The 14125-nt window shown below is 40.5% G+C and overlaps 1 protein-coding gene across 2 annotated transcripts in view; it reads left to right on the top strand.

Moving 5' to 3' along the window:
* Positions 1 to 13862, top strand: part of TRIO (trio Rho guanine nucleotide exchange factor) — a 373142-nt gene extending 359280 nt beyond the window's left edge. The window contains exon 51 of one of the 2 annotated variants that reach the window (XM_072153041.1): positions 13264 to 13862. In XM_072153041.1, the coding sequence (XP_072009142.1) occupies positions 13264 to 13524 (261 nt within the window). In that variant the 3' untranslated portion in view covers positions 13525 to 13862. The remainder of the gene's footprint in view (positions 1 to 13263) is intronic. The other variant, XM_072153043.1, reaches the window with a different exon arrangement.
* Positions 13863 to 14125: the final 263 nt, after the last annotated feature.

Raw genomic sequence — 14125 nt, 5'->3', positions numbered from 1 at the left:
TTAATGTGTTGCAAAAAGGAGAAAAAGTAGCGGGCCAGACGTTGGGCGCTATCTTCTGTTGTGGGATTCAACGCTGATAATAGATTTTATATTTTAATAGATCGGGACTTTGGGAAACTGCAATACCTATTTTTATTTGTTTCATTTTAGATCTAGTGAAAGGGAGGGTTTTAATTTTTAGGTTATTCCTTTTTTTTTTTAACATTTTGTTTAGATAGTTCCTAAGAATTTGCTATAGATTTCTTACAGGTCTGATTCAATGGCAGGTCCTATAGAAGCAGCTTGTCCGAATTGAACAACTTTAGTTTTAGGAGCCACCAATAATCTGGTATCAGCCAGACCCAAGGAAAAGTCTGTGTTATAGGTATCTGGTATCAGCCAGACCCAAGGAAAAGTCTGTGTTATAGGTAGGTGAGACCTACCCAACTATGGGCCTGCAGGAATCCAGATCAATGGCAGATCTTAATATAGGCGGTGTGGGTGGGCCTTTGGCTGCGCAGGGGCCCATGCCCTATATAAAGATCGCCAGGTTTAAAAAAACCCACTAAACTCATCTCCGCCTTCTTCTCCCCAGCCCTGGGGCTCCATCTTCTCCTCTTCCTGCCCGGGCTCATACACTATGACGGGGCCCTTGTGTTAAAGGGGGGCTCTGTCGTATACAATTCTGTAAAGGGAATCTCTGCAGTGGACATTTCATTAAAGGGGGGCTCTGCTGTAAACATTTCTGTTAAGAGAATGCTCTGCTGTAGAAATCTGGTTAAAGGAAGGCCATTACGGGCTGCGATGTGTTGTTGGACGGAGACGATTAGGCCTTGGGGCACAAGGTTGGTTTAGATACTGGGGGGGCCTTAGTTGTGTAAACAGCCCATGGCCCATGGGACACTTAATCCCCCACTGATCCAGATGGCAGCCACTAAAGCAAAATGCAGTGAAATTGATGAGAAAATGCAACTGTGACATTTTCCTATGGGTTTTGTATTTACATCTTTTACTGTGTGCTTTAAATGACACCTCCTCTTTATTTTCTATATACCTAAACTATATAGAATGTGGACCGCTTGCTGGTACACTATTACAGATCTCACTAAATGACAGGTCTCAGAGTCTCATAGAGATCATCAAAGTTCCCATCCTCAAGCACCACCAGCTTTTAAAAGCACTGATTACTGGTATTAGTGGTGGGTGTTTGCTGCATAATGCATTAAATACCCACCATTTATGAAAAGGGCTCAGTCCTTTAGCCCCCTTTATACATCCTTAAAGGGTTAGCCCATGAAAGAACGTTCTCAAATTTGTCCCCTAGTTATGTTCAAACAATTAAGATCATTTGAACCTCCTTATCTGTGAAATGCTATATCTTTGTTAATAGGATAACAAAATAACACATTTTCTAATTCAATCTTAAGTATATTTAAGAATCTTTTCTTTATGGTATAAATCTTGTCTTGATACAGTAATAGGTTAAAACTTGTTGCCATAGTCTTTGACTACTAAGAGTGGATCAACATCAAGCATGATAAACCAAGGACACTTTCTTACAGATCCAGACGCCACGCCATGTGGTATCTTATTTTTGTTATCCATGGCCTCCTACCTTCTGAAAACAACTTTTAAAATTATACTTATGAGCCTGAAGGGCACTGGGGGGTTGTTACCAGAGCCCCTCCGTACTGCAGCTTCACATTTGTCTCTTTCATTGTCTCACCCTCCCCGTCTGTTAGCTCAGCACTTAACCCCTTAAAAAGGCATGGTCTTTTTCACTCATTTCTCGCTCTCCACCTTCAAATATCCATAACGGTTTCATTTTTCTGTGTAAAGAGCTGTGTGAGGACTTATTTTTGCGTAACAAATTTTACTTCTCAATGACGTTATTTATTATTCGATGCCGTGTACTGAGAAGTTTGGAGAAATTCCAAATGTGGTGAAACTGGCCAAAAACAAAATGCATTTTCGCACTTGTGGGCTAAGTTTTTACCACTTTCACTGTGCGCTCCAAATAACACCTCTGCTTTATTCCTTGGTTCAGTACAATCACGGTGATACCTAATTTATATAGGTTTTAATTCAAAAATTAAATGAATGTATACGAAAAATAAATCCGCCATCTTCGGACGCTACCGTAATAACTTTTTCATACTATGGTGTACAGAGCTGTGTTCAGTGACATTTTTATTGCTACCATTTTGAGCACTGTGCAACATTTTAATCACTTTTTATTACATTTTTTATGTGATGTTAAATTGTGTTAAAGTAGCGTTTCGGACATTTGGGCGCTATTTTCCGTTGCCGGCAATAACCGTTTTTATATTTTGATGTATTGCAGTATTTGGCATTTCTGCACAGTACAATGAGTAGTTCTCTTTCATTATATTCTGCCACCTAGAACTCCATATCAACTTCTTCAAGCCACCACTCGTGTCCAAAGCCACCACACTGTACAAAAATTCACAAAATTCTCAGGTTCCTCACTTCAATATCATCTCGTCCACCTTCTTATTCACAAACTTAAGCCAATTTAGCCAATATAGTCAAAAGGGAGCCTCACTGTAGTTAATATGGTCACAGTGCTACCACAATAGCCAATATATTAAGAGGGCCCCCAGCAGTCATAAAGTCAGAGTGCCCATGCAGTATCCAAATCATTGACAGCATCCTCTGCTCTCACAGCATAATCAGGGCTCAGATTGTTGCCCTGAGTTAAGTGTTCCAGCATGGGCAGAATTTGTGATGTCATTGCATCTGCCCACGGCAGAACACAACTCAGGGGCAGAGTTCTAGGTCTTTGCTCTAAGTACTATGTCAACAGGGATGGGTAGATTCAGATGACTATATTGTGCTTGCCCATGCTGGAATACATTAAACTCAAAGAAAAGAACTACGCTTCTTACTAGAGTTGATCTCCAGTGATCACATGACACCGTGTTTAGGCCCACTGGATGATTCTGTGGTTTTCTGGTGGGCCAGTACAACGCCGGACTTTGCAGTGGATCAATAAAACTTAACCACCCGGTCCACCCGGTTGTCCGGGAATATTGTCTGGGCCGTCAAATTGAATCTTCACATCTGGGATAAAGAGTGCTTCTGAAGATACCATAGCTGCTATATGCTGCGCTGTCAGTCCCTGTCTGATAGATACACTATGTGCCATCACTTGTAGTTGGCGAAAAGCTTTTTATTTTATTAAAAATGTTATCATTAAAAAAAATGGTTTTGTACTGTTAAAACTACAAAGCATTTTGAGGTACTGCTGACTACCTCTTCATCAGGCTATTATAACCTCTGTTGGTTCTTGGTGTTGTACAGATTTAAATACATCCGGTGGCACCAAACAATGTTTACATGATGCATTGTTGGTCATGTGACAGTTTTCTGGTTACCCTCCAATTCATTTTCCTGTGATGTTGGTGTAAGCACTAAATGTTAGTTATTGGGTTCTGGAATCATCAGACAATGGGGCACATTTACTAAGGGTCTGCATGGCGCATTTTCGGCGGGTTTCCCGACTATTTCCGATTTGCGCCGCGAATTTACAATTCAAATTGTGTTGCAAGACAATGCACTCACATACACTGGGAAGAAGAAGGTGAACTCCGGCGGACCTCAGCGGGGAAGCGACAGATGCAGGAAAATGGATGCACGATCTTGAAGAATCACGCCGGACTTCAACCTCGTTGGAGAATGCACCTCAGGGATCGCGACAGGACTGGGTAAGTAAATCTGCCCCAATGTTGTTCTACCTTAAAAGATTGATTAGAATGTCACCTGTACACAATGCTACCCCGGATGCTATTGCTAGATGCTATACACTCCAAAAAAATGAATATAATAATAATATAATAAATGAAATAATAATTGGTAATAAAATAAAATTTATTTCGATCAATAATTAAAAATACACCTATTGACTCCTAATTGGGTATAAATGTTGTATTTATCCCTGTTAGTAATGGCTTGTTTTTATTTTTATTATTATTTCCATCAATCTTTTGAGGACATTGCATCTCTAAGTTACTTTTTAATGTAAATGAAATAGACTTATGTTAATTAAAACTAGATGGGCATAGCTAGTGAGCTTGAATGGGCTAGCTAGTCAAATATGAGGCAAAACAGTTTCCAACTCCTTATCCTTTTCCCCTTTTGGTTTCACTCTTCGTCCAGTAGATGTCAGTTTACTATTAGTTGTATAAAATGGGTTCCTTGCGGTATAGTTAAAGGAGCTCCACGGTAAAAACTTCTTCCACAGTGCTTTGGATCTCAGTGGGCCAAAAGGTTTACCTTCCAACAGGACAATGACCCTAAGCACACCGCTAAAATATTAAAGCAGTGGCTTCAGAACAACTCTGTTATCATTTTTGGCTGGCCCAGCCAGAGCCCTGACCTGAACCCAATTGAGCATCTATTGGAGAGACTTGAACATTTCTGTCCACCAAAGTACACCATCCAACCCGAGGGAACTGGAGAGCATCTGCAAAGAAGAATGGCAGAGGATACCCATATCCACGTGTGAAAAACCTGTTCCTTCATTCCCTAGAAGACTCATGGCTGAACTAGCTCAAAAGGGTGCATCTACTCAGTACCAAGCAGAGGGTCTAAATACTACCATATAATATTTCCATTTTTCTTGTAGTTATTTTTGCCAATTTATTAAACATTTCTTTTTTCTGTTAAAATGGGGTGCAGTGTACATTAATGAGCAGAGAAAAAACCCTTATATGATCTCACCAATTTGCTGCAATGAAACAAAGAGGCTTTCAGCTGAAGGCAGAATGCAGACTGATAAAAAAAATGGTGATGGATTGGTATTGTGCATATTTATAAAATGTTTTGGAAGTTTTTTACAACTTTAGTTATTTGTCTGCTAATTGTATAAATAAATTATTCAATTTAGTCTTACATGTCAGGGAAAAAAAAGGAAAATTTGTTATGATATGTGAAGCAGTTCCAAAGATAACATTTAAAAAAAACCCAAAAAACACAGAACAGACCTGCAAAAATTGGCCTGGACATTCAGGCACCAATGACCCTCGGCCATGAAATGGTTGTGGATGTTAGGAATTTAGACTTTAATCAAGACATTTGGTACTGTGCCACATTAAAGGTTGGTACATAAAATGTCGACTGTCAAGGATTGGGGAAAATCTGTTTGGATTTGTAATTGGCTTACTGAAAGCAAAGGGTTGTCATTCATGGCAAAATTCTCAGATTGGGTTGAAGTTACCAGTGGGCAGTCACAGGGTTCAGAATTAAATCCCCTTCTTTTTAATATTTTTATTATGAGCTCATAGAAGATTTACACGGCAGAATTTCATATTGACTCCAGTATAAGCCTAGGGTGGGAAATGCATTGGTGATGGCTAGCCAGTTCTCCCATGCTTCCAGTACATAGCTAGTCAGACCCCTGTCCACCAGTATATTGCTAGCCAGCCCCCTGCCTCCAGTATATAGCTATCCAGCCCCCTGCCTCCCAGTATATGTCAGCCAGCCCCCTGTCCTCAGTATATAGCTAGCCAACCCCCTGCCCCCCAGTATATAGCCAGTCATACCCCAATATGTATCCAGCCAGCCAATCCACTGCCCAGCACATAAAAATAATAAACTCTGTACTCACCTTTCCTTCCTTTCTCTTCTTGATTCAGTCCAGCCAGCAGTGACAAGTCTGTTTGCGCTGGCAGCTCTGACTATGACGTCAGCCACTTGCCGATACGTAGTCTGTGCGCCGCTAGCGCATACGGACCTGTTGCTGACAGCGGGTAGGGATCAAGAGGAGGACATAAAGGGTGCGTCGGAAAGGTGAGTACAAAGTAAAATTTTATACTCTCACCGACCACTTTATTAGGTACACCATGCTAGTAACGAGTTGGACCCCCTTTTGCCTTCAGAACTACCTCAATTCTTCGTGGCATAGATTCAACAAGGTGCTGGAAGCATTCCTCAGAGATTTTGGTCCATATTGACATGATGGCATCTCACAGTTGCCGCAGATTTGTCGGCTGCACATCCATGATGCGAATCTCCCGTTCCACCACATCCCAAAGATGCTTTTTTGGATTGAGATCTGGTGACTGTGGAGGCCATTTGAGTACAGTGAACTCATTGTCATGATCAAGAAACCAGTCTGAGATGATTCCAGCTTTATGACATGGCGCATTATCCTGCTGAAAGTAGCCATCAGATGTTGGGTACATTGTGGTCATAAAGGGATGGACATGGTCAGCAACAATACTCAGGTAGGCCGTGGCGTTGCAACGATGCTCAATTGGTACCAAAGGGCCCCAAAGAGTGCCAAGAAAATATTACCCACACCATGACACCACCACCACCAGCCTGAACCGTTGATACAAGGCAGGAAGGATCCATGCTTTCATGTTGTTGACGCCAAATTCTGACCCTACCATCCGAATGTTGCAGCAGAAATCGAGACTCATCAGACCAGGCAACGTTTTTCCAATCTTCTACTGTCCAATTTCGATGAGCTTGTGCAAATTGTAGCCTCAGTTTCCTGTTCTTAGCTGAAAGGAGTGGCACCCGGTGTGGTCTTCTGCTGCTGTAGCCCATCTGCCTCAAAGTTCGACGTACTGTGCGTTCAGAGATGCTCTTCTGCCTACCTTGGTTGTAACGGGCGGCGATTTGAGTCACTGTTGCCTTTCTATCCGCTCGAACCAGTCTGCCCATTCTCCTCTGGCATCAACAAGGCATTTCCGCCCACAGACCATTCTCTTTTTCGGACCATTCTCTGTATATATGTATATAATATATATATATACAAAAATTGTGCTGAAAAACTCTACTTATACTCGTGTTGTAATTAATACAAATGGATAGTATAAAAGAGATTTGTGGCAGCTAGGGGACTGGGTGTAGAAATAGCTAATGAAGTTTAATGTAGATAAATATAAAGTTATACATTTGGACCACATAAACAAAAAGTACATTTTTGTTATAAACAGTCAATTACTTTGTAAAATTGCCACAGAAAATACTTGTGAGTATTGGTTGATAAACTTAATTGTAGTGACCTGTGCCAGAAAGCTGCTAATGAGACAGATTAAGTAATAGGATATATCGAGAGGCATAGATTCTAATTATAAGGACATGATTTTGCCCTTACAGAAATCACTGGTCATCACATGGAATATTGGGGCAGATTTATCCTGAAAGTCAGAATATTTCTAGTTTCCCATGGCAACCAATCACAGCTCCCCTTTAAAATATTCATAAGCACTGGTAAAATGAAAAGCTGAGCTGTGATTGGTTGCAATGGGCAACTAGAAATATTCTGACTTTCAGACAGCTTGATAAATCTGCCCCATTGTGTTCATTTTTGCACACCAGTGTATAAAAAGGACATTCTTAAACTTGAATGGGTGCAAAGGAGAGCAGACAAGCTTTTTAAGGGAATGGGGGGACTTTTACAAAACATGGGGTTATTCAGCTTAGAAAAGAGAGGGCTTGAGGAGGGACCTCATTACAATGTACTAATATCTAAATTGACAGTACGGGTATCTTTCCAAAGATATTTTATGCCTATGGCCAAGAGAAGAGGCGGTCCTACTATTGCCATAGACAGGTAATCTTTACTGTAAGAGTTGGGAGATGCATTGTTGGGAATGACACACTTCGCTACCTTTAACTCCATAAAATAAGACTTCTTACCTGCCAATCCTACTTAAAACAAATAAACTTAACTCCTTCAATCATACACCTGTTTCTTCAGTTCCACTCAGACATGTAATCCTAATCTTGCACTCCTTTCTATCCTTTGCTTCCATAGTTGCACAGCATGACTTCTGCTTTTTCCACAGTCCAAGCATGTTGGAAATCACCCCTTAATTCACGTGACTCCGCCCTCTACACTCCTGCACAACACCTAAACCAGGAGCAATATTAGTAATGGGAGTTTATAATTACCTGATATACATATAACTTAATTTTATTGAAGTCTCCAGGATATCAATACACATGTATCATAAGGCAAGTGTCACAGCAAGGAGAATAGTAGAGACTCCATTCTTCATACAAGCCATGATTTAGTTGTGATTCCCATTGCAGAGGTAGGAATTGCGACTACGATGCCCTTTATGCTGGTCGTGCAGGGAGTTGCTGTGCCGTGCCGCACCCATTCAATAATAATAATAATCTTTATTTATATAACGCCAACAGATTCCGCAGTGCTTTACAAAAGACAAGGCTATGTTACAATTCTATACCATGTCAGAACTGGTGTACAAGTGCCCTGGCAGCGCTTCTGCCCGTTGGGATTTATTAGGATTTATTATTTATTAGGTTTCCTTAATGTCAAAGTCATTGTGTAGTCTTTTGTGAATATATCCTAACACAAGTAAAATAGCAGTATTAGCAGTATTTTAAGTTTAATAAATTGTATATATTATAAAGCACGGAATAAAAATGTAATAGAGATAATTGATAAAAAAAACACTGATCAGTATTAGGGAACACTTGCATGGTGCAGTCACATGTGACAATTAACACAGCTGAAGGGATATTTACCTAATTAAATAGCTGTTAGCATTTGTGTTTACAAAATGCAAGAGTTATGTAATGTTAACAAGTGCATAACATTTTGTAAACACATTTGTCAACGGCTATTTAATTAGGCCAATCTCCCTTAGCTGTTGCAATGTATGTGTTTTAAAACGCATACACTAAATGCCATGTGTGACTGCACCCTAAGCAGGGCCGGTGCCAGCACTGGGCATACCTGGGCAAGTGCCAGGGCCAGGTCTGCTGGTGGGCCCACATAAGGCTGTACACCAGGAGGGTGTATATAAAATTTCCCTAAGGGGACTGTTTGGTATGATAAACTAGGTAATATTTTAGGGAAAAGGAGACTATTTTAGGGTTGGGGGGGAGGGGTTGAGACAATGGAATGGCCAGCCCAGAGTCCTGATCTAAACCCAATGGAAAACATATTGGTGACAAAGTTATGGCCAAGAAACCCACAACAGTCAAAGAACTGTGGAAGAGGCTGGAAGAAGAGTGTTAGAAACTAGTAATAACCTGTGGCCGTAGATATGCTGAAGTCATTAAAATGTAGATTACAAGTGTAGATTAATGTAGATTGCTTGATTTTTTTTTTTTTCTCAGTAACAATGTACTCATACATTGTTCTCCAGTTTTGATCTCGTGTGTATATAAAAGGTTCTCTAAATAAAACACTCAACAACTGTACTCCACCCAGGGAAAAGTGTGAGTTTGGAAACTTGTTGCCAGAATAAATGCAACAGAAATTAATGTACTGTGTGTGTGTGTATATATATATATATATATATATATATATATATATATATATATATATATATATATACTCACCGGCCACTTTATTAGGTACACCATGCTAGTAACGGGTTGGACCCCCTTTTGCCTTCAGAACTGCCTCAATTCTTCGTGGCATAGATTCAACAAGGTGCTGGAAGCATTCCTCAGAGATTTTGGTCCATATTGACATGATGGCATCTCACAGTTGCCGCAGATTTGTCGGCTGCACATCCATGATGCGAATCTCCCGTTCCACCACATCCCAAAGATGCTCTATTGGATTGAGATCTGGTGACTGTGGAGGCCATTTGAGTACAGTGAACTCATTGTCATGTTCAAAAACCAGTCTGAGATGATTCCAGCTTAATGACATAGCGCATTATCCTGCTGAAAGTAGCCATCAGATGTTGGGTACATTGTGGTCATAAAGGGTGTACGATGCTCAATTGGTACCAAGGGGCCCAAAGAGTGCCAAAAAAATATTCCCCACACCATGACACCACCACCACCAGCCTGAACCGTTGATACACGGCAGGATGGATCCATGCTTTCATGTTGTTGACGCCAAATTCTGACCATACCATCCAAATGTCGCAACAGAAATCGAGACTCATCAGACCAGGCAACGTTTTTCCAATCTTCTACTGTCCAATTTCGATGAGCTTGTGCAAATTGTAGCCTCAGTTTCCTGTTCTTAGCAGAAAGGAGTGGCACCCGGTGTGGTCTTCTGCTGCTGTAGCCCATCTGCCTCAAAGTTCGACGTACTGTACATTCAGAGATGCTCTTCTGCCTACCTTGGTTGTAACGGGTGGCGATTTGAGTCACTGTTGCCTTTCTATCAGCTTGAACCAGTCTGCCCATTCTCCTCTGACCTCTGGCATCAACAAGCCATTTCCGCCCACAGAACTGCCGCTCACTGGATGTTTTTTCTTTTTCGGACCATTCTCTGTAAACCCTAGAAATGGTTGTCCTTTCTTCCCCCTACTGGTGCTCGGTTTGAACTGCAGGAGATTGTCTTGACCATGTCTACATGCCTAAATGCACTGAGTTGCCGCCATGTGATTTGCTGATTAGAAATTAAGTGTTAACGAGCAGTTGGACAGGTGTACCTAATAAAGTGGCCGGTGAGTGTATATATTTAAAATATACCTATACCATAATTAAATATATAAAAGCACCATGGCTGCCATTAGGAAGACATAGTCACATCTTACTGTTGAAAATGGTTGTAGTTGCTTACTTCTTTTTGCTAGACTAGTCCATCCTTGTCTTCTCCTGGAAGACTTCTCACAGCTTACAATTCTCTCCATTATATATAGAATGTGATTATGAATTCTCCCTTTCCTATCAGAGGTCGCGATATCGCCTGTATAAACGTCACAGATGCGCATGCAGGCAATTTTTTTGCCCTTAGAAAAGGCTGATGCATATAAATACGCACAGGACTTTTCTGTCACCCATGAATGTGTCCAGACTTTGGCTGACAGCACCAGATATGTGCCTGTCAGCCATAGTCTTATTTGGGGTGGGGTGCGAAAGTAAATGCAATAACGCTCACATTATTTCAGTTGTTTTTAACCACTTTCATCTTCTTTCTGCTCTCCGTCATTTGTTCAACCAGCAATGAAGACTTACAGCTACTCCATCTCACAATATTTGGGCATATCTGGCCCCTATGCTCTTGCTGCATATATCTTATGCTAGCACTTAAGACCACATACTGTAACAAAAGACTGCTTCCTGAATATATATTTGTATTAAACATAACCTCCCAAGATATAATAATTCCAAATGCTGTCCCCTCCTCAAACATAATAGTGCCATTATCTGTTGCAATATTGTAACGCTACATATGCATCCTGAATATTCGTAGAACACACTGACTTAATAACAAAAATAAGAAAACACTGGCACTTCAGTGCAATGAGAAACTCCAATCCTTATTTTGCTTCACAAGACAAGACTCATTGCCTCCTATTGCATTCCCACATCACACAGCTCAGTACTTCTAAAGCAACACATCCATGGCTTCCATACTTGGAGGTGTGGACAGGGCTGGATTTACATTGTGCTCCTGCTGTAAGTTTTGCAATTCTTTCTCTTCAATTGCCCTTGGAAGCTGACTACAATAATAATCTTAATTTCTCCTCCATCACTTGTATAGAGGATGGAAAGCACTGCTTCACTGTGTTTCTGAGTGACACTGTACTTTCAAGAAATAATGATGTCAGCAGTTTCACTTAAAGGGAACCCGTCACCACATTTTTCACAAATACAAGTAGTGACAGGTTCCCATAGAGCCCTGGTAACTGACAACTTTCTTTTAGCTAAAAAAAAGTGTTCCCCTTAGATTCCCATATTTTCAACTCTATAGTTTTACCTGGTATCTAAGCATGGCTACAGCGAGTTGGGGTGGGCAGGGCCTCATCGGGCTGAACCAGCAGCTCCTGCCTATTCTATCTCTGTATGCAGCTGTAATGTCATGTTAGCAGGGTGACATCATCACAAGTCCTACAGCTTTTGTAGCATTAGAAAGCTGTACACCAAACATATATTTCAAAAAATCACAGCATATTGTATCACATGAACTCACAGAAGCCTGCATGGAGAGGAGCAGAATTCCATGCAGGCTACTGTGATTGTTTTATGTGGTCAGATATGTACATGGGGTACAGTTTGCCAATTTTAAGTAGCTTAAGGATCTTTGATGATGGCACCCTGGTCACATGACATTAGGCCATGCCCCCTTGACTCGCTCCAAAGATGCCTAGATACAGGCAAGATTATAACTCTGGTTTTATGTGGGTCTGAGGGAAAATATTTTTAGCTAAAAGCAGGGTGTCAGATATTTACTAGGGCTCTATAGGAACCTGCCACTACCTGTATTTGTGAATAACATGGTGACAGGTTCCCTTTAAGAATTGCTCCACTTATACTACTACCAAAACAGTATTTCACTCTGTGTGCTGCCCTGTGTCAGTAAAAATATACATTACAGTTCCCATGTATGTGCAGGCCTGGCTCCAGATGAGAGGCTGTGATCTGTATAGCAATCGGGTAGAAACAGACACATTTTATTGCTGCAGCATCATACTATATACTAACAATGCAGCACTGTAACACTGTTCCATGAAATCAATTTACCTTCCGTATACCTTTAGTGATTTGTTTCCATTATTCACTTCTAAAACCCAGGGGGGCACATTTACTTACACGGTCCGCGGAGTTCCCCGAAAGTGCATTGTCTGACCAGAATGCACTCTGCCGCGGTTCACTACGATCATGCACCCGATATCCTGCATGTGTTGCTTTCCCGCTCAGGTCCGCCGGAGTTCACCTTCTTCTTCCCGCTGCTTTTAAGTGCTTGATCCTGCAACACAATTCGAAAGTTAAATCCCACACTTAGTCCAAATCAATCGGATTGTCCGACGGCCCACCCCCCAATTTCTGTCAGATGAAAGCCAGCGCAGCTGAGCCACAAGCCGATAATGTGTGACACAATCCCCAGTAAAATACCTGTCCCAGTGGCGCAAATCCCGAAAATGATGGAAAAACTGACCTTTAGTCAATAAGCTCCAGTGTGTAGTGGAAACCCCTGAAGAAGGTGTGTCCCTTAGTTTTACTTCTATTAATTGTCTTTGTGAAGGGTAACAACCATGTAAACCTTACACCTACCTCAAAAATGGCCTTCCATTTATTTTAGGATCTTCAAAGTACAAAGGCCTTAAAATTATCTTTCAACAATACGTGGAAGGTACTTAGAAAAAAAGCTGTAATCTTTAGGTTCTCTGTAGCTGTGTCTGCTAGTGTTTCATGAGGTAAGAAGGTCCCATATCAAGGATACTGAAGTCTGTTGTTTAGATTATAAATAATTTCCCTAATGGGCGTTTCTCACTATTAGTGTTGATTTGTGCTTTACTGTGCCATTGTATGATCTTTTTTTCATCATAATTTTGTATGTTTCCTTTTCTTCTCCTCCGACCTCAGACTGACAGTAGATGTAGCAATATTTCCACGATGCTGGTGACACATGATTACACAGCAGTGAAAGAAGATGAGATCAATGTCTACCAAGGAGAAGTTGTTCAAATTTTGGCAAGTAATCAACAAAACATGTTTCTGGTATTCCGAGCTGCAACTGATGACTGCCCTGCGGCTGAAGGATGGATCCCAAGTTATGTACTGGGTCATACGTGTGCTGTAATTAGTGATATTACTGATGGAAAAATGAAATGGGTATTTGGGTAACACAGGTAGCAATAAATGTTATTGTTTTATATATACTGTATATGAGTGATAATGCAAAAGAAAGATGTACATAAATGGTAGGCACCTGTTTTATTCAGATATTAAGAAAAATTACAGACAAGCACCTTAAGGCTGCATCTTGTCTCTTTCAGCTTTTATTGGGATTCTGTAAAATTGCACAGACCTTGCTGTATAACACAGGCAAATAAAATTTATTTAAATATTTCAAAATGTGCATCCTGAGCCTCAAATATGAATGGATTACTAAAAGTTAAGATTTGTAATAAAATGAAACAAGTCTATGTAACCTTTTTTCTGTATAAAATATTTTACTTTAATTTTTTGAGTCAAATTTTGAGTCAAATTTCACAGAATCAAACAAATGGAGGGTAGTTTTTTTTAACCTGGGCAGAGAGAAAGTTGTTTAGAGATTACAGTCATGGCCATAAGTTTTGAGAATGACACAAATAGTATATTTTCACATGATCTGTTGCCCTCTTGTTTGTGTTTGTGTTAGATGTTTTTATCATATACAGAAATACAAGTGCAATCATGTTATGAGTAACAAAAGCTTTTATTGACAGTTAGAATGAGTTAATGC

Source organism: Engystomops pustulosus, chromosome 5 (assembly GCF_040894005.1).
Source record: "Engystomops pustulosus chromosome 5, aEngPut4.maternal, whole genome shotgun sequence".
NCBI lineage: Eukaryota > Metazoa > Chordata > Amphibia > Anura > Leptodactylidae > Engystomops > Engystomops pustulosus.
This window is presented reverse-complemented; position numbering and strand designations above follow the sequence as displayed.